This window comes from Macaca nemestrina, chromosome 11 (genome assembly GCF_043159975.1).
Source record: "Macaca nemestrina isolate mMacNem1 chromosome 11, mMacNem.hap1, whole genome shotgun sequence".
NCBI classification, from domain to species: Eukaryota; Metazoa; Chordata; class Mammalia; order Primates; family Cercopithecidae; genus Macaca; species Macaca nemestrina.
This window is the reverse complement of record NC_092135.1, coordinates 109,577,438-109,603,626: the sequence shown is the minus strand read 5'-3', so window position 1 is coordinate 109,603,626 and position 26,189 is coordinate 109,577,438. Positions and strand designations below refer to the sequence as shown.

Below are 26,189 nucleotides of genomic sequence, written 5' to 3'. Positions count from 1 at the left end.
CCTTATATATATTCTATCTAGATAATAGTATATAAACAATTATAAAGGTACTGTATTAGTATAGTATATAGATATATGATATTGTATAATAGGTATAAACTGTGGAAAAATTAATAAAAGCATCAAAACTTCATCTGACCTCTTAAAAACCCTGTTAAAAAGAAAGTTCTCCCTGGCATAATTCTTTTTCAACACGTTAGTTGTAGAAAACCCTGGGTGTAGAAATTCCTAGATAGATTATATATATTCTGAGGATGGTGTCCTTAACATGAGAATATTTGCCTGAAAGTCGAGTGTATAAGTTTATGTACTTCCCCAAAATTTGAAAACACGAACAAAAGCCCATGGATATGTGTAGATGTTACCTGTAAAGAGAAGGATTTGCTGTGAAACTACTTGAAATTTTTTCTCAGAAGCTGATTTAGATATGAAAGAATCAGATTATATTTACATATTCATTTAATGGCAATATTGCTACTGAAGTATGTTTGCAACACTGTGTTATTGAATGAAATATTGCATTCACATATTGAAAAAAAGATTGATTTTAACACATAAAGGCAAGTCACAAAACATTCAAATTTGCTTAGGAAGGGGGACAGTACATTGTGATTCATTTACTTCAGCACTTAAAGTTTTGGTCATATTTGAAATGTAATAGAGGAATCCTGAGCCTTAATCAAAGGACAGAGACCTATTGTAATCCCCCAGGTCTCATCAGCTAAAAACTGTAAGATCACTTTCATTTGCTCAAAAAGAAAAGATGTGTCACGTTTATAAAGCAGGTTGAATTCTGCGTCAGAATAAGCACTACTTGCAGGAGAAAAAGAACTCCCTTAACGTAGCTCTCCTTGCCCTAGGCAGTAACCCTTAAAATGTCTTCTGGGGAATTTCAATGTCTCCTGGTGTTTCAAGGTCTCTTGTTTCAAATCTGAACTGTTTTGGGTAAGGCGGAACAGAGTAGCAGTACAATAGGTACTGTCACTGTAATAATAGATACTGCTTGTCTTTACCTTTCTTAAAGGAAATCCCGTTTAAGTTTAAAAAAAAAACAAAAAAACCTTTTAACTGTTTTCTCACTGAGAAAACAAACTGAAGCTAAAAGAAGAATGTCACTTATAAACTTTACACCCAAGCATATAAAGGATTTAATAAAAGTAAATCACAATGAATATAGCAATACAGATAAAATGATAGTCCAAAGAGAAGTAAAATATTAAGATATAACTAAATATAAAGTCAAAAGTTCTGTGAAAAACCCTACATACATTTATGTGCATTTTGTATTCTCTACTATCAAGCATAGATATTGAAGAAATACCTGAAAAATATTTGTGTAAATATATCATCTTTAGAAAGAGAAAAAATATAATAGCTGAAAGTTTAATGGACTTGAGACTCCAATACATAAAATGTTAGCATTACTATTTATGTTATCCAGGCATCTTTTCTATTTTCTTATATTTAATATGGAGTTTATAAGATATGTGTTACATAGTTATTGTGAAACTATACAATGTATGTGAAAATTAAATTCTAATCATAAAATATACAAGTATTGGAAATTATTAGAATGGAAAGTTCACATTCAGTCGAGCTAAATGATTTAAATTTAAAGGTAGTCTATGGGATCAAAAAAGCCTTTGGTTTACCTCTATAAAAGGGAATGATTTCTAGGAAAATCTGACATTCTAATTTTTGTTAGATTATTTCCCATTGAAAATAAGTGCATTGCTAGTGACACCCTGTATGCTATAAAACCTGTGACTATCTGATGGCTGTCAAATCATGTGTTTCTCTTATGGAAACAGACCTTTACTATGTTTAAATTATACACATAATTAATAAAATATTGAAAATGTTATTGTTTTCAAAGCTATATTCCTTGTCTCAGTTGGTAATTATGAATGAATTATAAGAATTTTATGTTAATAGAGAGTCAATAGGTTTTTGATCAACTATATTTTTCTTACAGCAAGAACAATTTACAAAACAGAATATACCCCTGAGCATACATTTGGCTTCTGGGTAATGATAGACTCATGCTTTTGTCTATAGCCACTGTAAGATTTTCAGAAGAACGATAGGATGTAGGATGATGGCCAGTGTTACTAGTTATATTTTTTAAATGAAATATAACTTTATGGAGAATTATAACATTTGACCCTAGTTTATGAAATATCCATTTAAGTTACATATACATTCATAAAATACAGTAATTAATTTACTTTCCTAGAAAGTAAAACTTGCTGAAAATAAAACTAAGACACTTTGGTATGAACGTGTATATATGCACACACCTACACATACTCATGGGTTTTATGGCACAACAGAGTGTCATTAGCAATGCACTTATTTTCAATTGGAAATAATCTACTAAAAATGAAAATGTCAGATTTCATAGAAATTATTCCCTTTCATAAAGGTAAACTGAAGTGTTTTTTGATCCTATATACACATACACACATACCCCAACATACACATTTTAATATAGAGATACAGGTAAATACTTATTAACTCACGGTATCCTAAATACCTTTTGATTGGGCTAAATATAGGATAAACATTTGATTTATTTCTCACATGGCGCACTTTAGAGAGTAAAAGGGGCATTATTGATTATTAGACTGGCATAAAGTAAGACCGTCCTGGCCAAAATGGGATGCATAATTCCTAAACTTAAAGGTATTTGATTTAATGATAATACTAGAAATGATCTTGAAGCAAATTCATTAGATATCATGAATGTAAACATGACTATATAATTTCCTTCTGCATTTATTTTTTGTACTAGCTTAGGTAAAGAATGTATTTATGTGTATTTAAACTATTTGATGGTGGCAGTAAACTCACAATTGGTTAGAAGTAGACATATGATTAAAACATAGATTTGCCTGGCTCCAAAGCATCTTTCTGCCACAATAAGGAAAAGTCATACAGAATTTGAAAGATTAACATAAGGTAGTAATGTTGGAGATACTATTTTACCATGTTTTGCAATTTGCAAAGTTTATTTTTTTAAAAAAAGAAAAAAATCCCTGTTACATTTATCTGACTAGCCTGTCTTTGTTTGTTTTTCCTTCTTGTATACTTTAAAACAAAAATACAAGCACACATTTTCAGTTTAACCTTTAGTGCCCATAGATAAGCAGTGAAGCAGGTCTATGTCTGATGCAACAAATCCTGAAGACCTGTCTTCAAATGATTTAGTTTAAACTACAAGCTTCTAAAAGTGAAAGTCTTTGATTCATAGTCAATACTATGAATTGGAAGTATAGCATCAGTGTTTTATAGAACTACAGGTTCTTTTATCTTTAGTTGAAAATTAGTCTGTATTCAAAAAAGTAAAGAAAATACACATATATTCAAAATTTAATAAACCTTTTATTTGGTGATGAACTTGCCTTACCTTTAAAAAAAAGGTAGAATCATAGAATTAACATTTTTTCCAATATTCATCAAAATACCAGCTTTACCAATTTAGAAAATACTATTGTTCTTTTTTAAAAGATAGCCAGTCCTTATAACATTAAATAGAAAGAGTATAACAAAATAGTTTTTTTTAAACATTTGGGTTTTAATCATAAATTATATTGACTTTATTACATTTTGTTTGTGGTCTGATATCTGAAAAAAAAAACTGAACAATGGAAGAAAATATTTGGATGTTTTTAAAAATAAGGTCTCACATTTTATATTCTGATATATATATATACACACATATATATATGATGAGTAATATAGCTTGGAAAGATGCTGCTCTTTTATAAAATAATCGCATTCAAGTCAGTAGAATTTAATCCATTTCATTGTCTCTGAACTTCTAAATGAAATTATGAAAACCAAATCATATGCTTTTAAATAAATTAGCAAAGTTCGTTTGTGATTCAGAATCCCTGTGGGATTACTTTCTTCAGTGGTGGGAGGATATCAGTTGCATTATACTATTTCCAAGTCACAGAATAAAGTAAACTATCAATTGATCACATCCTTTTAGGGTGAAACCCCATCTCTACTAAAATTACAAAAATTAGTTGGGTGTGGTGCCGGTTGCCTGTAGTCCCAGCTACTCGGGAAGCTGAGGCAGGAGAATCACTTGAACCTGGGAGGTGGAGGTTGCAGTGAGCCAAGATCACACCACTGCACTCCAGCCTGGGTGACAGAGCGAGACTCCATCTAAAAAAAAAAATAAAATCAATCACATTCAAGCTCAGAAACAGGTTGGTTGGTAATAGCCATTATCATCATTAGACCAAGGAGAGATGCACAGCCATTTAAAGAAGCAACTTAGGTTGCTATTTCCTCTTTACACAAAGGGTCCTCATAAAAGGAGTTAAGTGTAAACTCTCAGGAAAAACAAACAAACAAACAAAAAGATATCTATCCTATACTTACAAATATCTAGGAATCGTAAAAATTCAAAGGAGTAGGAAATGTGAAAATAGTATTAACTTTTCAGATTATCTTGGTTTTATGGTACATAATGTTAAGAAGCATATGTAAGAAACATAATAGTAATTAAATGTCTCAGACATTTCAAACTATAATGAATAGAAAATATATGCAAAAGTACTTAGATTGTAAAAGTGGACAAGGAATAACAAAATGAAATCTTAATTGAAAAAAAAGCAAAGTAAACATTCAAGAAAAAGAGAACAAAACTAAACTTTTAGACAATGATTTGTTTTTTCTGCATTTTTCTTAAATTTAATAAACTTTTATTTCAAAAGAAATATAAATGGATTATAAAAATTTAGAAAATACAAATTAGTAAAAATAAGAACACTGTATTCATACTACCCAGAGACAACTACTATTTAGTATTTTATTTTATATTATTGCAGATCTATGCATCTGAGGATATATTTGTAGATATATATGAATATAGATTTTTTCATATTGAAGTTCTACTGTTTGGAAACCGAATCTTTTCAGTTTATGGTGCACGTCTTTCTGTTGCAGCAAATTATCTTCTCATCTTCTATATAATTTATATTCAGATCTCTCAAGTTTTCCAAAAAGACTCTATAACTGGTTTGTCTAAACCAGGATCTAATCCAGGATTACATTTTCTATCCAGTTGCTATGTCTATTAAGTCTTCTTAAGCTACGTCAGAACCTTTTTCATGGCACTCACTGAATAAAAAAGAACCTGCAAGTTGTCTTATGGAATATTCCCTCCTCTTGATTTCACTGGTTGCTTGTTTGTGGTTAATGATTTATATTTCAAAAGTAAATTCTGTGGGAATAGGAAGAATGTGGCCTCTTAAAATGTTCAATAAAACACTTATGTATGATTTTTAAGTACAGAAATTGTAGTACTTTATTTCTTCAGGTTGTTTGTACCTCTACCATTCCTGTAGAGTGGTAAAAAAACAGTAAAGAAATTCAAGTAAACCAAAAATATTGCTGTGAGAAAATACTGAAAGTAAATTCTAACTATAAAAACAGAAATTACTGTCTTGAGTTTTTGAATGTCTTATTTTGCCCATTACTTGCCTGTATAGTAATTATATGGCAATTGATCTCCACCAAAATAAAATAAAAGAGAGGTATTATTTTCTTCTCCTGGAAGTTTGTTCCTAAAAAATAACAACAACAACAACAAGCAAACAAAGAAACAAACAAAAAACAAAATAGAGCATTTTCTTTTCATGTACGGTGACATTGACATTTACATATATTTACATAAATATGTATACTACCTATTATTTTGCAAAATAAATAAGCAGAGAAAGTTTAGAGTTGGTCTGAATCTACAGTTGACAAAATGTTGGACACTAGTCTCAAATATACGTAAATATTTTGCAGTAAAATTTGGACTGAGAAAACAAAAATACAACCCTTTCAATAATAGTGAGTTTCCAGGGATATGTTAAGCATTTGGACTAAAAATTATACCTTTGGTTGCAACATAAAATATTTCCTGAAATACATATTTAACTTGCATGCTCAAAAATATGATCTTACACAAACAAAAACATATCACAGTGATGAGTTTTTGTCCATACTATAGTTTAATTTCTCAGCAGAGATTTTTATATCTGCAGAAAATCCCATTTAGAAAAATCTAGTTGAATTATAGCAACATTTCGGTATACTATAGTACTTTGAGCTGTCAGGAAACAACCTTTAGGATGAACTACCTTTTTAGATTTTTCTGCAGTTTCATATGGCAATATAGTAGTCATGATCTTTAAAAGACATGATTTCATTTATAGAAGAAGTTACACAGATTTTTTTGTAAGCTTTTTAAACTTTTAAGATTTTATTAAGGATCATCCACCATTAATATTTCTGATGTATCTCTGAGCAGAATTTTATTTAGCAAGAGAAAGTATTTTTTAAGAAAATGTAGTATAATTTCTTTTAAAAATATAAATACAAGATATAAAATGCTTTATTATGGAAAGCATGAGCATGCAGGAAGTTCTTTTTTAGTTTTGATATCCATTGTGGCTTCATGGTCACATATTTTTTAGGTAACACCTGTGTGTTTCACTCAAGATTATTTCCTATGGTATACAAAATTCATATGATTAAGAACTCTGACCACGGAAACCTCAGAGATACTGCTCTACTCTAGAATAAGTTAAAAATCACAACTACTGCTGTTTAAGCAAGGAAAAAAATTATCTAAGAAGTGATCAGTTTCAAAATTATATTTTTGCTAACAATACATTACAAAAACATTTAAGAGTGAAGATTTCCAATCAATCTCTTCTTAATCCCTTTTTGGTACTGTTTACCACTTTTCACGTAATGCTTCATGTGCACACCTCTTTTATGAGTATATGATGCTTAGACACACTATTGATTCTAATACTCTTGTCGTTATTCTGAAAACATGTCTGAACCAATTCTTTATCCTTCTCCTGACCTTTTTCCTACCAGAGTTACACTAATAAGAGTTTCAAATAGCACTTTTGGCAATAAAAACTCTCGTATTGGTACCCTTATACTCCAGAAGCGTGGGGTTTCTATGTGTTGAGACCACTCATTTTTGCATTAGAGCAGTATTTCCTAACTGGGGATGATGTTGACAGACCTTTGGCGATGTCTGGAGACATTGTCATGACTAGAGGATGGGGGTGCTACTATCTCGTGGATGGAAGTCAGGGATGCTACTAAACATCCTAAATTGCACAGGACACTTCAAGACAACAAGCTAGTATTCAGCCTCAAATGTCAGTAGTGCCACTGTTGTGAAAGCCTGCTTCAGAGAAATACTGAAAATAAAATTACAAACCACAACAATATTATTACAATGTATTTCCTGTTGATTCATATATAATAGCAAAATATTAAATGCACCAACACCAATGTTTTGGCATATGTTTTTCATACTGCTAGCAAGTGTTACATTTTTTTCATCAAATGGCATGTTGTGACTGTTCATCCTCAAAGATGAGTTGTATGTGCATGGTTTATTATTCGTAAAACACACACAAAAACAACTATAGTCTTTACCATGAGAAAGATTTTGGTAGAGCAAAACCTAATGCACTTTTATATTTGCATTTCATCTAAATGACTAGATTTGTGAAATGTGATAACGTCTTGTACAACTGCTCTGTTCTCTTCCTCTGTCTTCTCTCTCTTCATACTTTTGTTTTGTTTTGTTTTTTCTCATTCTGGTTGTCAGAACTCCCCTGATTGCGGCTGGAGTAATTGGTGGGCTCTTCATTCTGGTCATTGTTGGTCTGACATTTGCTGTTTATGTTAGAAGGAAGAGCATCAAAAAGAAAAGAGCCTTGAGAAGATTCTTGGAAACAGAGGTGAGGTATTTATTTCTTCTCTTCATGTGTTTGGGGATTTTCATCAGGTTTAGAAGGTTTCGATGATGTTCAGTTATTTAATCCAAGTAAAATTCTGTTCAATGTCCTAATTAAATTTTTATTTTATAGTCCATTAAACAAAGCTTGTGAAAAGTCAGATTATATCGTAAAAATAGTCAAGGCTTCAAGGGGATAAATGGGAGTAGTCAACAAAATTATTGTATTGGGGAAAGTATCTGTTATTTTGTGTGTGTGGTTGGGGGGATTCCATTAGCAAGCTCTAGACAGGGGATATCTCTATAGCAGCAGATCTAGAAAATATCTGCATCGAAAATATCTCAGTGACAGAGCTAGAAAAATGTTAGAAAGAGAGAGAATCTTTCTGTTTCAGAACAAAACTAAACAGACAAGAAATTCATGTTTTAATTAGGATCATTAAATTGGTAGTCAATGATCTCATTACACCAGCAGTGAAAGACTAAGTTTACAGGATAAAGCTTAGTATTGTAATCACACAGAACTTACAACACAATTTATGGGATGCATTTAATATTATGCATGGCGGTTATTGTGAGTATGTAAATTACTCATAAATGATTATAATGTCTTTTATATTGCTACACCGAGTTCTCTAGCACAAAAGCAGATAGTTTTCGTGGTACAGGATACAGGGAAAAAATAATTACAGGAGACTATGCATTACCAGACCCTTCTCAACTTCCATCCTACCTTTCTCCTGATACACACATCTGTGCCTATCTAAACAATTCAGAGCAATTCTGTTCTGAGATAAGCTTATCCAACGTTTGTTGTTTTTCTCATTGTCAGTCTGACAATTTGACTTTTCCTTTGAACACTGACAGGAATGAGAGGAATGGGAATTTTAATTCACTCACACATTTTGCATACTGATAATGAATTAAATTTTAGCTCTTTACCCAGAAATAAAATCTAGATAGTAGTATCCTGTGAAAGTTTCTGGAGACTACCTTACAGCTTCTTCTAGGAAAACACTTTCTAAGGATTAAAGTTATCTGCAATTGGAATGAGCTGTCTCATGAACAGACATGTTCAAGCAAAATAAAGGTAGTCAATTACATACATGGGAAAAACTAAACATGATTCCTACTTTAGCTTGAAGCTTATGGAAGAGCAATTTGATTACTGTTAATCTTGCACATGTGAATGAAAATTTGGACATGACACATGTGCTTTGTGCTATGCATGTTTGCCATTTAGCTAGGATACTGGAGGCAGAGAGAACTCTATCTCATGGTCAGCTTGAGGCAGTTGGTGAGAGAATTCTGAGAAGCGAAGTATTGTAAACTAGAATTGGAAAGGAATTGAAAGCTTGGAACACAACATTTAGGTGACTGCATAATGGAAGAGAAATTCCCTTAACCACACACAGGGAAGGCTCATTGCCATGAAAAGAGTTGTGTTGCTTTATCTTGGTTTGTTTTTATAATGCAGTGCTTTATAAGAATGTCCTTCAAACTGTCATTTCCTTACTAAATAAACACACACTTATTGGTTTTATAAGCAGGTTCTGTTTTTATAGAAAATTATTCCTTAAGACTAAATTATTTTACATTTGGTGGTTAGATAATCGTAGAATTCCTATTTTTTTCTTAGTAAAAGAAAATAACTATGATTTTCTACCATCTTTTAAATAAAGGGGGAATTTTTAAGACGGTCAATTTAAATCTTTAAATACTGAAGCTAGAAATCTGCCTCAGAAGTGAACATTTATTGAATCTTGATATATTGTTTCCATACACTTAAAGTTGGTACACGTTCCTCAAATCATTTTGCTCCAAATTGTCTTTTTTATGTTACATGCATAAAACTAGAAAACATATTTTTTCCACACATGCTTACTGAGATGCACTGTAAGCTTGATGCTTTGGTAGATGGTGTGATTCAAAAATGTATTAATGAGACATGATCTCATCCTTTGAAAAGTAACAGATTTAGTGCCTACAATATGCCAGGCAACATTCTAGAATTTTCCACTTATGTTATCTCATTTCATCCTTTCTCAAGTTTCTAAGGTGATTATTGCTATACCTATTTCACAGACAAGAAATAAAGGTCTAGGAAGGGCAAATTGCTTCCTGTGAGTGGCAACACTGTCATATAAACCTCCAGTTTTAAACCCACATGTCTGTAAAATATATTAAATGACACAGAAACATGTTTTTGTGAAATATATTAAATGATACCCAAGAAAAAGGAAGGCTAAAAAGGTGAGGTAGAATTGTAAAGTTTTCAAAATATGAAATTATTGCATGGTATATGCCAAAGCATATACACAATGTATATTTTAAGTATATCTCATCCAAGATGCTGAAGCCCCCTCCCAGTATTGTGTGATTTTATGTGACTTTTGTATATGATTTTTAAAAATGATTCATGAGTTATTCATTATACATATAGCATATGTATCAAAATCTACCCAACGATTTCTGTATGGTTGAGTTGCCTTCAAATAAAGGGAACTCAGTTGAGCAATCATTTTGAAATTTTTCGAATAATTTAGTGATTCTTTCTGAGATTTTTAAAATGTGACTTGAATGCAGTTCTATGTTATCAAATTTACATTTATATAACTTAAATTTGAAAATGAAATTGAAGATGAGTTGTCAGACTCACAATTAAAAAAAAATTTGAAGATAACCTAAGTTTATTGGTAATTTTTGATTACATTCTTCCTAAAATTCTTGCTTTAGCTACACTTACCTTCCCTCAAGAATCTTCCACTAATTAAGTAGGCCATGATTTTCACAGAAGCATGGTAATTCATAACCAAGCTGCAGCGCCACAGTGCACTTAGCTTTGTAAAGAGATACTTTGAAATACTGTGGTGAGTTCAAGACAATTTGAGTAGTAGTAGCCTTTGATTATTATGCTGGAAAAAAAAAAAGACTATTTGTAAAGTTTAGTTCCTTAATTTAACTTTAAAAAGACAAAGAAACTCCTATTTCTTGCACTTGCCCTTTTACTCATACATAGATAAAAACCTAAAATTTTAACATAGGATACAGGCTTTTTGGTATCCAGAGCCTCTCTTAGACGTACATTTTTTTTTCTCACATATGCCAGTGATTGGCACGCATGCACATACTTTGCCCCTTCTCATTCATTCCCCCAACTGAATCACATAGCAATGATGATATCTAAAACTATCAGCCTAATTTCACTACTTTGACCACACCCAGCCCACCCCATGATTAGGTAGGTTTCCCACCTTACTTTCACCCTTCTGACCTGTCCCACTCCCTGTTGTATTCTGCTGTATTTCTTCCTCCTCCTTCCTCTTGCTGTGCCCAGGCTGCTTTTCACAGTGGCCCTCCCAATGTCAACCCAATTTCATTATCTCAAGACTTAGACATCTCAATACTTGATTTTAAAGTGTACATTTTTTAGGAAGACAAAACTAGTGAGCCTCATTCTCCAGTAGTTGTTTGATTCCTTGCATTTCATAGCATTCACTTATGATCCAGAATCAAATCATAGAATTGTAGAACTATTGATCTAACAGGTACACTTGGGCCTCGGTACTTAAAATGTGTTCGAGGATCACCATGGTACCTAGGCATCCCTTAGAGTTCTATGCAAATGCAGACATTTCAGGTCTACTCCAGACCTACTGAACCAGGACCTGTATTTAACAAGAACTTGAGGTAATTCAGATGTACATTAAAGTTTTAACAGCACTGTCTTAGAGTTTTGGCATTGTGCTTTTTTTCCCCTCTCCTCTGACATATTTGTCCTGGCTTCCCAGGTATGTTTTAAGCTCTAAGAAGGCAGCATTTCCTTTCCTTAATGCATCAAATCTCGTAGCCTAGTATGCTTCAAGGTAGGCACACATTTGTTACTTGTGTTTGCTCTGACAAAGAGCAGGAGAAGAGAAAGGACAGGGTCTGAAAGAATGCATAAATGTGTCAGTGAATGGTGAGTGGTGCATATTACAAAGGTATTGGGTGTCAAGGCAAACTATATTTGTGCGTTTTTGCTTTGTGAGAAAGAGAACCAGAGAGAGAGAGAGAGAGAGAAAGAAAGAGAGAGAGGACTGACTATTGGATTGAAAGTATAATCTTCTTCCTTCCGCTTTGCAGTTGGTGGAACCTTTAACTCCCAGTGGCACAGCACCCAATCAAGCTCAACTTCGTATTTTGAAAGAAACTGAGTTGAAGAGGGTAAAAGTCCTTGGCTCGGGTGCTTTTGGAACGGTTTATAAAGTAAGTAAAAAACAATGCATATCGTTAGTTATTTTAAGTTTTGTTTTATACGTTTAAAAAATAATAGCCAATGGAGTTATTACTTTAGACAACCTAATTTTCTTATAATATTCAGAAAGGAAGACTTATAATATTGAGAAATTGCTGCACAAATGAATTCATTAATTTTTATTGAATGAGCTGGGATGGATACAGTCTTGAGAGAAAAGCAAGAAACTGATACAAAGCCAAGTATAGTTTTTTCTTTATACCTTTCTGAGCCCCTTATGTCATATTCCTTTTGGCAAATTTCTATTTTTATCCAACTATCAAGCCACAACCCATTTTCCATTATCCCTACACAGTGCTCCATGAACCCCAGACATGCCTGGGCAATATGCCATAATCCTTTATTCTTTTTTACTTCTGCTTTTTTATCCAAAGCCTCCCCATCAGGACCCTAGTAGTTGCTCTTTTTAGAATCTATTCAAATATGCTGATGTCTGCTATCTAAATCATTTTTTGCCTACCTGGTTACATTTATGATTTTGTAGATAATTACCATGGTTTTGATGTCTTTGTCATTATAAGCAAACTAAAGATGTGACATTATATGCAAAATTCAGGTCAGATAGGAGGAAAAGATGACATTATGTGTTTTCAATAAGAGATATTTCTGGAAAGGAAAAGCTCAAATGATGGCATGTGTATGTTTATGTATTTGCCTTAATTACAAGACCAATTCAGAAGCTAGGCCCAAGATTAAATGTGGTGAAATATATTTTAATGGTAAATAACAAGATTAAGAAACTCTTCTGGGCTAATGCTGAATTATTCTTGTAATATCGATTACTACAATTCCCAAAAGTTACTTTGGCATTTTACATATATATAAATATATATATAATATATAAATATATAAATATACAATATATAAATATATATGATATAATATATATTTATATACATAAATTTATACATATAAATATAAATATATAAAATATTTTATATATAAATATATATTTATTACATTATATATATAAAATGTCAAAGTAACTTTTGGGAATTGTAGTAATGGATATTTTATGTATATAATATATATCAATATATGTATATAAATTATATATATTTATATAGTATATATTATAAATAATATATATTTATATATAATATATAAATATATAATATATTAAATATTATATATAAAAATATATGTTTATATATAATATATATAAATATTTTATATATATATATTTTTTGAGATGGAGTCTCACTCTGTTGCTCAGGCAGTAGTGCAATGGCATAATATCCACTCACTGCAACCACAGCCTCCTGGGTTCCAGTGATTCTCCTGCCTTAGCTTCCCCAGTAGCTGGGATTACAGGCACATACCACGACGCCTGGCTAATTTGTGTATTTTTAGTACAGATGAGGTTTCACCATGTTGGCCAGGCTGGTCTCGAACTCCTGACAAGTGATCCACTCACCATGGCCTCCCAAAGTGCTAGGATTATAGGCATGAGCCACCATTCCCAGCTGGCATTTAATATATTTCTTAAAGCTATGTGTAAGCCTACATTTTACAAAATATCTGTTAAAGTTAATTGGATCTTAGAAATGTTGCATTTCAAAATATTCTTCTTTTTAAAACAGTGATTTATTTTAAAAATACATTAATAATTAGAATATAAACCTTAATTTTTCTCTCATAGTGCTCCAAAATAATCTAATATCCTTAAAATAAAACTTGTATTCTAAGGTCAAAATGTAGAAGTTTCCTAATCTTTTATCATGCATGTTTTATTCAGTTAAATTTGATATTAACTTGCAATAAGTTTGAGCACCTACTTTGCATAGGCACTGTTCTAGACTGACTTGATGCCTTTTCTAATCTTCAGATTTGATGTATGTTCAAAGAAACACAAATTTTTCTGTTTCTCAATTTGCATTATGCTAGAAAAAGCCAGACTCAGACTGTATCATTTTATACCCTTAAAATTTGTATCTAGTTACTGCAATTGTATTTACATCTTTAATAATTTTAATCTGTACTCATTTCTACAATAAAATGATATCAACAAATTATATGGATAATAAATGTAAAGTCCTAAATTGCAGTCTTGATTGTTTAAATTGACAAATTGAAAGTACTGCTGTGAATTGGATCCATATTGGCAATCATTCTGGATCATATAGCTGTGCCATAAACCCCTATTCTAATGATTGGTTGCAGGATTTTTCCCCACCTGAATTATCTAGTAAATGGTACAGTTCTCCATATTCACAGATGTAACTGAAGGTTTCTGTGCTGAAACATAGACAAGTCAGTAGAAAAATATTAGGGCTTCCTGCCTTTAAATGTTGGCCTGTTACCGATTCTGCATGTGGCATTGACAAAATTTAAAGTAAGTGGGTAAATGTATGTGTTAATGAAAAACAGAAATGGGAGAAAAAAGATACAGATAAATGGCCAAATTTAAATTTATTGTAACATACTTCCATTTTTAAGATAGCTCAATCTTGGATTGTTCCTAGAATGTAATCACTCCTATATTTTTAAAGATAATGTAGTCTGTAAATTAAATTTTATTTTAAACCTTGGGTACCCTATAACTCAAGACTAAACACTATCTAATGTCCTCAGGAGAGAAAAATGTTACTGATTTAAACATTTAATAATAAACCTTTATTAACTTGTATTAAGAGCATTTATTTGTCTATTGTGCATGAGTGTTTTACATTAATTGAAATTACTTGTAGTGAAAGTTTACTGGACATTTTATCAGTTTTTTTGAATTATATGCCTGAAGTGTCTATGGTTGACTCTTAAGTTTTAATCAATAGATCAATTGTTATGAAGACATACTGTCTTAAACTATAAAGTATTATTCTTGACCATAGAAATGCAAATTGGCTTAACCAATTATTTGATTATTTTTTTCTCCTAGTTAGAAATATTCTCTGTTTAAGTATAAAGATTAGGTCCAATATCATGGGTATCAAATAGTAAAATTTTTAACTAGTTGGTCCCAGAAAATAGTGAAATAATGAATGAATAATGAAATAGTGAAATAATGAATAATTTAAATAAATGTTTATTTTACAAAGCAATATAAAATACTTTACATTGACTTTATATTCTTATTTTATTTATTTATTTATTTATTTATTTATTTATTTATTTATTCTTGAGACAGGGTCTTGCTCTGTAGGTCAGGGTGGATGGCAGTGGTGTAATCACAATTCACCCTAGCCTCAATCTCCTGGGCTCAAACCATTCTCCCACTTCAGCCTCCTGAGTAGCTGGGACCACAGGCATGTGGCATGAGCTACTTGGCTAATTTTTTTTTTAATTTTTGGTAGAGTTGGCATCTCTCTATGTTGCCAATGCTGGTCTTGAACTCCTGGGCTCAAGAGACCCTCCTGCCTCAGTCTCCCGAAGTAGGGGGATTACAGGGATGAGCCACCGTGCCTGGTCTATATTATTGTAAAAGTACACTTTAGGGATACTTTAATATTGATGCCATGTCTTTATAAAGTAACCTTCTCTGTGGTTACTCTACTGAATAATGAATAATAAGCCTGTTCTCCACCTTAGATAACATCAGTGAGAAAATGCAGCCTATGAGTACTTTTTTTCTTTTTTCTGTTTCTGCTTTATTTTATTTTAATTTTATGCAAGGAACTTGGCTTATTATTTTGCATTTAACACATGGATTTCCCTATTCATTCTGCCTAGGAAGAATGCAACTACTTTCTAAAAGTTAAAGTCTTTTATTTTCTTTATTATTGTTACTATGTTTTAAAATAATTCTTGTGTTCATGCCTCCTGATGATACTGTAACTTTGAGTAACACAAATACATATGTTGTAGCATAAAAGTTCAAAGTGAAAAAATTTTGAATTTTTTTCTTTATGACTATAACCAGCTGATATTAAGAAAGACATGGAAGTAAAGATGTTTTGTTCAGGAATAACAAGCTATTATTTTTCATTCTTTCATTTTAATGTTAAAAGTCTTATAAGAAATATTTTCTGATGTCAGGGCTAAGAAGCTAAAATTTGAGATTTTTTGGTTTTTGTCCTCATTATCTCATATTTGCTTTTGCATTGATTTGGGAAAATACACCTTTTAAAATGCATTTTTGTACAACCTGTGCATCTTTGTATGTCTTATCAAAATCATTGTCCTCATTCAAATGTTATAATTCATTTTACCCAGAAATGCTATTATTTAACTTAATGTTGTATTTCACTCAAACTCTACCAACTTTATACTTTCCCAAGGGATAGATCCTGTTCAGATATTATAATTATATTTTGATAGGAAAAGAGAATTAACAATAGCCAATATAAATATTTTATATTTCTTCCGAAATAATACAAATCCTTCACACACACATGTATACACATGCTTTAATAATGTAGACAAATTAATCTGTGCTCAATATCCCCTAGCACTTGCCTTTGAAAACTAAATCCATTCATTTTTGAAAATTAATTCTTAAATCAGTTTGAACTTGAAGAACATGAGAATATGCTTTTTAAATTGTTTTTCTTGCTGCTGAATATTTAGATAATATTCAACCTGAAAAGAACTTCTAGCATTACTTAGCCCAGTCTTCTAAATTACAGATGATACAACTGAGATTCAAAAAAGTAGAGCAACCATCTCAAAAAGTCGATGATATCATCCAAATAAGATATTCTTTTGCTATCCTATTTCCATGCTGTCTTCTCTATTCAAAGCCTTTTTCATGCACACAAGTAGAATTTGACAGTAGTGTAAACATCTTGAGAGCAGGATATATATATATATTCTATATATGTAATTATATATATGAGTGTCATCTTCACATAATGAAAGCAGACAACAAAGTTGCAGAGTAACTTGTAACATGTAACAAGTGGTAAATAAATGTTTGTTGATTGAATGTTATAATTTCAAACTTGTAAGTTATATTGTAAGAACTTAATAGGTTGAGATGTCATATTTAATGTGAATTTTTTTTCCCAAAGGGCATTTGGGTACCTGAAGGAGAAACTGTGAAGATTCCTGTGGCTATTAAGATTCTTAATGAGACAACTGGTCCCAAGGCAAATGTGGAGTTCATGGATGTAAGTACAGACACCCAGGCAATCACATTTTTCTCCATTATCAAATAGCCTGCTTAATTAAAGCAAAGTAAAACCAAAACTCCACAACTTACAAATTTCTCCTATGGAAATGTTATAATCTTATAATTAAAGACATTTCTAAGACCACTTCACATTGTATTATACTTTTTAGATCACTTCTGCTTCACAACTATCTGCCTAGATAGTTCACTAGAACTTGCCTTTAGAGTTTGAAGATATTTACAATCCCCAAGGTGAATTATCTACCACGTTGATTCAGACATGTAATGTTCTTATATTTTCTTGTTAAATATAACCAAGTAGCTCTCAAGTGAGAGCAATACATAATTTCAACTGAAAAGATATTTAGCAACCAAAAATAGTCAATTGTATTAAATAACCAAAACTCATGAGTATATTTCTTAAAATTAGTTGCACTGAACAATATTAGAAAGACTATGTGGTGGTGGTAATAAGTCACTAATATTTACAAAGCATTTACTAAGTGCCAAACACTGTTACAAATAACTCACAAATAATAACTTATTTATTCCTCAAAATATGACAGACCAAGAACCTGGGGTTAACCCAAGGTTACCCCAAGGTTACAAAGTTAGAAAATGGCAGGTCTAGACTTTCAGTTCAGGAAGCCAGCTTGGGTAGGGAATCAGTAAACTTTTTTTTATAAGGCTGGATTATAGTCAGGCTTTTACATGCTATGTGTTCTCGGTGGCAGCAACTCAACTCTGCCCTTTTTGGTGGGAAAGCAGCCATAGATAATTAAAGCGAAACCAAACAACAAAAACTAATGCAAATGGGTGTGACTGTGTTCCAATAAAACTTCTTATTTACACAAATAAGCTTCAGGCCAGATGTTGCCTAAGGGGAAAGCAGGGGCTAAAATTGATCATTTGAAAAATTAACCATACTGCTTTATTTTATTATGGTTATGATCTATTTAGCTGAAAACACCAATCAAGATTAGTTTCTATAGCAAGTTAGTCTCTGTTAAATTTAAATTAATAACCTACCTGAGTCAGGTAATTACCACTTGACATTTATTTTTTCAATTCAAATTCAGAAGAAAAGACTCTATGGGTTAAAAAACTCGAACTATAGAATAATAACAGACCTCTAAAGAATAAAAAAAGTACTTTATAAGGTCAATCAGAACTTTAAGATTTCCCCTAGCAAAAATTGTAGATTTGAACTGTTCAGCAAATTTCAGAGAGTAAGATTGAATAAAATTATATATGTATCATGCTGTTATTTTTTCACATTCAATACAAGACATCTTGCCAGGGATTCTATCAAAGACCATATATGTTCTTTCTCTATCTTTTAGCATAATGTCTTGAGTAATAAGAATGATTTGTATTTTCAAATGACCTTCATATGAAAGATGATGCAAGCATATGCACTTTGATTTTTTTAAAAAGATAGATTGCTACATATCTCTATCCAGTTTTTCTTGTAAGCTCCTTTACAAGTTTTACAGGAGCTGTCTTTGACCTTGAATAATTTATTTGTGTATAATGCTAACTACTTTATAGAAAACTGCTTTCAGCTTAACTTATTATTGGTTCTCATATAGTAGGTTGATAATCAGCTGGTACAAACCAGCTTTTCAGATTGGTTGGTTTCATGCCTTACCAGTTGCTAAATATTTTAAATATCACCTTGTTGCATATCTACCAGCATCTATATAACAATGAGGCCAAGAACTAAATATTGTTTCTTTCTTCAGTTCTCTGAAGATTCTGACACGCCACAGCTACATGTCCTGGATCATATGTTACAATTTAAAACTGAAGCCTTTTTCAGTGATGTGCCAATTATTCAATTTGATCTTGATCATAGCTATACATTTGTGAAGGGAAATTTTTTCAAAAGTGGAAGTTATAAAGGAAAATTACAATGAGTAGAAACAGTACAGGTTAATTTGTAAAACTGGTAGAAAAAAATCTTGTCCAGCCAAGACTACAGCCAAAGCTGAAATTCACAAGAATGCTAATAATCTCTGCTGGAGGCTTGAACAGCCATTTTTGTCATATTTCCATGGAAACAGACTGGCAAAAGGGGGTTAAGAGGCTACAAAATAATCACACCTAAGAAAAAAGCTCTAAAATCCTCATCATGATTTTGAATGATTATTTGAAAGCTCCTAACCCCATCAATTTTTTTTTTTCTTGAGCTGACATATATTCCTGTGGAAACAAGAGTGGAGATGGCAGTCTGAAGTCTTAGATTTCTGCTGAATTTTAGATGAGGCTCTGATTGAGCCATGAAAGGAGACATTTTCCTAGATGGTTGATGGATTTGGTAACCAACAGATTCAGAAGAATCTGTTCTTTTTAAAAGTTAAAAAAAAAAATTAAGGAAAATATTTTGACTGTGCCTTTTCTACTTGTGGATAGATGCTAGAAGATTAACAGATTGATGAACAGCTATCAGCAGAGTTTTATAAGTACCAGGCAGAAACTTGTCCTACTATTTTGGAGACTTCTTTCAAAACATTAGAAGGATGGCATCACAATGATTAAAATGCAGTTTAACTGACAACATCAATGGTGAATTTAATATCTAATGTAGGCTGCTGTAATTTTAACATAAACATAAGCCTATATTTGATACTTACGTTTTTAGCTCATTGGTTATGTGTGTAGATCATTATAAAAGTATTTGAATAGCAAACCACAAAAAAAGGAAGTAGGTACAAGAAAAATGATTTGTAATGTGAATCTAAGGATTGAGTTGAAATTATAACTCTTCCAGAGTTACTTGGTAAAAAGTAGGAAGTTTAGCTTGTTTTAGTTTGGGTTCTTACAGATGCAGAAGCTACCCCTGAAATAAGAATATGAGTGAAAGTCATTTATTTTGGTGGTGAAGGACTCATCAGTAGGAGAGTTTAGAAATAAGACAGGGGAACTAATAAAGCTAGCTGCCATTGTAAGAGACTGGAGCTTCTTTTCACTGGAGAGACTCTGGCAGCCAGTGTAGGACATACACCTCAGAATTATCCCACTCAAGGGTTAAGGGAGCTGAAGGTGTAGAGCTGCTGGGAAAGAGCCACACTTCACCCCCTACATATCCTTCCAGCCAAGAATGGCAAAATAGGCTCAGTGGAAAGAGAAAGCTGTCAAGCAAAGAAAGGTGGGTGGGGGTCATCTGGTATAACACTACGGTAGAGTGTTCCAAGGATAACTTTCAAGCTAAGTAAGAACTGCTGCAACCACGTTTTTGCAAACTAGTGTATGTGCATATTTGTATTTGTATGCTTGTTTGTACAATTCTTCAGGGGAAAAAAAACTTTCAAAGACAATGGAAATTGCACAATCTTATTAATCATTAGACTCCCTTTTCTCCATGCTAGGTTTGAAATAGAATATTCTAGATTCAATAACCACTACTATATTTATCATATAGAGCTGTGCTTTACTGGTTATTATAAAAATAACACAAATGTAACAACTTAATACTCAAAATTTATCACCACAATGAAATTTCCATTGATATTCAAGGATAAAGGAAAGGGCTTTTATATTTTCTTAGAATTTTTACCACAGGCAAAAAAAAATAAATAAGGGGCAGTTTGTGTTCAATTAAATGCTACACTAAAAGCAAGAGAAGGAGAGTTTGGTCACCCAGGGCTGTTACTCTGCTCACCTGAATATGTCTAATGGATTCATAATGACAATAATAACACACTGCTACTGAATGGCCAGTACACTCTTCATTCCCGTAAAGAAAGATCATGTTGAACAACATTAAGAAAATGACTCTAAAGGCCCACCTTCATAAGAATACCTGCATTTACACATGCTCCTAGTTCTTGTTTCAAATAGAACCATTTCATAGGGAAAATGTAGGCTTTTTTTTGTTGTTTTTTGTTTTCTTTTTTTAATCCACAAAATAGTGCAGAACACATACATAAGAAATGATGCTATTGAACAAGATTCTTAAAATTGGGCACCACCATCTCATAAAATCAGACAGACTGTTCACTTTTTCTGAGTTCCCATCACTCTATATTTTCCCCCAGTATTTAAACCTAATATCAGTTGACTTCGTTTTTAAATGTTTTATCTAAAATACTTGCTTTCTTAAAAAAAATGAAAGAAATTCTGTAATTATTCTAAATTCTAGTGACTGATCAACAGTCATGGCTTTGTATTTGCATGATTTTTTTGGCTATCATTTCAACGTTTCCACACCAAATTTACCACAGTGAGATACTGCAAGGAAATGTGTTTTAAGTCACCTGACTTTATTATGTAAATAGTAATATTCTTATTAAAAGAATAGCTTGTTTTTTTCTATATATACCATAGGAACTTTTATTTATCTTACAGAACTACTGTTTTCCCATTTTCTGAAGAAATGTTTATGTGAATTGTCTGTGTTTCTCTTCTCCATATTTCCATTTGATATTCAGTATTTTGATGGAAATTATTTCAAATCTAATTGATATCATATTAATGGGGTGAAATGAATATAATTTATGAGTAGCTTACATTTTTTCTTAGAGCATAACAGGCTAATAAAATTATTTAAAAAGATATTTTGTTCTATAACATTTTCACATTATAAAATTTCATGTATATGACTTCACATAGTAATTCTTAGCTATATTCTGTGTCATACTAATAGTGGATTTTTTTATTCTTAATGTTTGTGGGTACACAGAAGGTGTATATATTTATGGGGTACATGAGAAGTTTTGATACAGGCATGCAATGTGAAATAAGCACATCATCAAGAGTGGAGTATCTATTCCTTCAAGCATTTATCCTTTGAGTTACAAACAACCCAATCACACTCATTGTTATTTTAAAATTTACAATTAAGTTATGATTGACTATAGTAACTTCATGTGCTATCAAATAGTAGGTCTTATTCATTCTTTCTTTTTTTTTTTTTTTGGTACCCATTAACCATTCCCAGCCCCTACTACCTTTCCCAGCCTCTGGTAACCATACTTCTACTCTCTATCTTCATGAGTTCAATTGTTTTGGGTTTTAGATCCCACAAATAAATGAGAACGGGTGATGTTGGTCTTTCTCTGCCTTGCTAATTTCACTTAACATAATGATTTCCATTTCTATCCAAGCTTTGCAAATGACTTGATTGCATTCTTTTTCTGTGGCTGAATAATGCTCCCCTGTGTATTTGTACCATATTTTCTTTATTCCTACATCTGTTGATGGACACTTAGGTTGCTTCCAAATCTAACCTATTGTAAGTAGTGCTGCAACAATCATAGGAGTACAGATATCTCTTTGATATACTGATCTCCTTTCTTTTGTGTATATACCCAGCAGTGGAATTGCTGTATCATATGGTAGCTCAATTTTTAGTTTTTTGAGGAACCTCCAAAGCGTTCTCCATAGTGCTTATACCAATATACATTCCCACCAACAGTATATGAGGGTTCCCTTTTCCTCACATTCTTGCCAGCATTTATTGTTGCCTGTCTTGGATGTAAGTATTAAGCCATTTTAACTGGGGTGAGATATCTCATCGTAGTTTTGATTTGCGTTTCGCTGATGATCAGTGATATTGAGCATCTTTTCATATGCCTATTTGACATTTATATGTCTTCCTATGAGAAATGCCTATTCAAGACTTCTGATCACATTTTGATCAGATTATTAGATTTTTTTTCCTCTAGAATTGTTTGAGCTCCTTATATATTCTGGTTATTAAACCCTTGTCAGATGGCTAGTTTGCAAATATTTTCCCCCATTTTGTAGGTTGTCTCTTAACTTTGTTAATTGTATCCTTTGCTGTGCAGAAGGCTTTTAACTTGATTTGATCTCATTTATTCATTTTTTGCTTTGGTCGCCTGTGCTTGTGGGGTATTGCTTGAGAAATCTTTGCCTAGATCAATATCCTGAAGATTTCCCCCCATGTTTTCTTGTAGTAGTAGTTTCATAGTTTGAGGTCTTGGATTAAAGTCTTTAATCCATTTTCTTTTTTTTTTTTTTTGAGACGGAGTCTTGCTCTGTCACCCAGGCTGGAGTGCAGTGGCCGGATCTCAGCTCACTGCAAGCTCCGCCTCCCGGGTTCACGCCATTCTCCTGCCTCAGCCTCCCAAGTAGCTGGGACTACAGGCGCCCGCCACCTCGCCCGGCTAGTTTTTTGTATGTTTTAGTAGAGACGGGGTTTCACCGTGTTAGCCAGGACGGTCTCGATCTCCTGACATCGTGATCCGCCCGTCTCGGCCTCCCAAAGTGCTGGGATTACAGGCTTGAGCCACCGCGCCCGGCCCTTTAATCCATTTTCATTTGATTTTTTATGTGGTGAGAGATAGGGGTCTAGTTTCGTTCTTCTTCATATGGATACCTTTTTCCAGCACCATTATTGAACTGTCTTTTTCCCAATGTACATTCTTGGCACCTTTGTCAAAAATGAGTTCATTGTAGTTGTGTGGATTTGTTTCTGGGTTCTCTGTTCTGTTCCATTGGTCTATGTATCTGATTTTGTGAGATTACCATGCTGTTTTGGTTACTATAGCTGTGTAGTATAATTTGAAGTCAAATAATGTGATTCCTCCAGTTTTGTTCTTTCTGCTTAGGATAGATTTGGCTATTCTAGTATTTTATGGTTCCGTATAAATTTTAGGATTTTTTTTCTATTTCTATAAAGAATATCATTGGTATTTGTATATATTTTTATAGGCATTGCATTGAATCTGTAGATTGCTTTGGGTAGTATGGACATTTTATCAATATTGATTCTTTCTACTCATGAACATGGAATGTCTTTCCATTTTTGATATCCTCTTCAATTTATTGCATCAGTGTTTTATAGTTTTCATTATAGAGATCTGTACTTGTTTGTTTAAGTTAATTCCTAGGTGTTTAATTTCATCTGTGGCTAGTATAAATTGGAATACTTTTCTGATTTCTTTTTCAGATTGTTCGTTGTTGGCATATAGAAATGCTACTGATTTTTGTATGTCAATTTTGTATCTTGCAACTTTACTGAATTTGTTTATAAGTTCTAATTGTTTTATTGTGGAGTCTTTAGGTTTTTCCAGACATAAGATCATATTATCTGCAAACAAGGAAAATTTGACTTCTTTTCTAATTTGGATGCCCTTTATATATTTTTCTTGTCTGGTTGCTCCAGCAAGGACTTCCAGTTGTATGTTGAATAACAGTGGTGACAGTGGATACCCTTTTTGCATTCCAGATCTTAGAGGAAAGGCTTTCAGTTTTTCTCCATTCAGTATGATACTAGCTGTGAGTCTGTCATATATGGCTTTTATTATGTTGAGGCATATTTTTTTCTATCCCTAGTTTTTTGAGGGCTTCTATCATGAAGAGATGACATATTTATTAAAAGCTTTTTTAGCATAAATTGAAATGATCATATGGTTTTTATTCTTCATTCTGTTGATATTATATACCACATTTATTGATTTGCGTATGTTGAACCATCCTTGCATCCAGGGATAATAGTGGGTATTCAAAAATTCATATTACTTAATCTAATTTATTTTCTGACCTTAGGTTTTGTCTATTTGCATTTATGAATACAATTAATCTATTTCAGAGGTGAAACAAGTGCAGAATTTCATTTTGTGATGGAATTACATGTCATATATATGTGGCTTATATGTCAAAGTAAAGTATACTTTGACATGATCTTGAAAAGTCAGCTAACCAATCCTGTTTTCCTTAAGAAAAAATATAGTTAAAGTAATTTTTTAAAGTTCTGGAAATTAACTTTGCTTTAAAAAAAATAGAACAGTAGCCAGGCGATGTGGCTTATGCCTGTAATCTCAGCACTTTGAGAGGCCGAGGTGGGCAGATCACAAGGTCAAGAGATCGAGACCATCCTGGCTAACATGGTGAAACCCCGTCTCTACTAAAAATACAAAAAATTAGCCAGGTGTTGTGGCAGGCACCTGTAGTCCCAGCGACTCGGGAGGCTGAAGCAGGAGAATGGCATGAACCTGGGAGGCGGAGCTTGCAGTGAGCCAAGATTGCCCCACTGCATTCCAGCCTGGGCCACAGAGCGAGACTCCATCTCAAAAAAAAAAAAAAAAAAAAAAAAAAAAGAGTATTTTTGGAAAAAGAATCTATAAACACTAGTAGAAACAGAACTTTCAAAGGTCTACTAAGAAGAAAAAAAAATTCCTAGTAGTTAAGATAATTTCTGTTGTAGTTAATTTCATTGGCTCTTGTTCATGTCCTGTTAGCTGTATAGAACTAGTAAGCAATCAGCAGAAGCCTCACATTAGAAATTACTATTTCAAATATCTCAGTCTTCAGCTACATTCTCCTGCCTTTCTAGTTCATTTTCCTTTCGCTGACTTTCCTTTGTCTCATGATCCCTCAGGGCTTCCCATCTCACATCTCTCTGCAGCCCACTTAGATTCATGGACCATCATTGTAACCATGTTCTTACGAAAAATCCTCAACTTTCCTGCTTCTTAAAATAATGCAAGGCAGTAAGCAACATCAGAAATATTGAAATATATCAATGCAAAGTCCTAGACTTCTTTTCAATCTGTAAATTTTTCCTAGATCATCTCACCAGATTACCAAACTCCATCTCTAGTCTGTTTTATGAATCTGACCTTATCTTCATTCTTAATATTGCCACATGGAAATCTCAGAGACATTTCGAGTTTAGTATACCCTGAATAGATCTCTTCATCCTCTCTTCTCAATCTCTTCTGCCTTCAGTTTCACCCATTTAAATATTTTGTATCTGTATCCACCCTATTGTCCCTATCAGAAATTTGAAATTTATCCTTGAATATCATAACCCCACAAACCACCTACCTCCAATTTAAGAGTAAATGCTTTGATTCTGTGCCAAAAACACATTTGGACAATTTTCTCTTCTTTTTATACTCTTTTGCCATCATCTTAATCCAAGCCCTCAACTTCTTCAGCTTAAGTTCTGAGACTAGCTTCCAAATCTTCCTACTTTTTAATACAAAGCTTGAATTGTGCAGGTCCTCTGCATGAGACTTTTAGTGGCTTTACTAAAGTAAAATATCAGATTCTTAGCTTACAGAGCTCCTGATTTCTTTTCCAGTACTCTTTCTCTT

General features: G+C 32.5%; 1 protein-coding gene across 6 annotated transcripts in view; it reads left to right on the top strand.

The window, feature by feature from the left end:
* LOC105481143 (erb-b2 receptor tyrosine kinase 4) overlaps positions 1-26,189 on the top strand; it is a 1,180,372-nt gene that overhangs the window by 920,107 nt on the left and 234,076 nt on the right. For all 6 annotated transcript variants that reach the window (XM_071073321.1, XM_011740477.3, XM_011740479.3 and 3 more), the window contains 3 exons: positions 7,646-7,778; positions 11,900-12,022; positions 17,021-17,119. In XM_071073321.1, the coding sequence (XP_070929422.1) occupies positions 7,646-7,778; positions 11,900-12,022; positions 17,021-17,119 (355 nt within the window). The remainder of the gene's footprint in view (positions 1-7,645; positions 7,779-11,899; positions 12,023-17,020; positions 17,120-26,189) is intronic.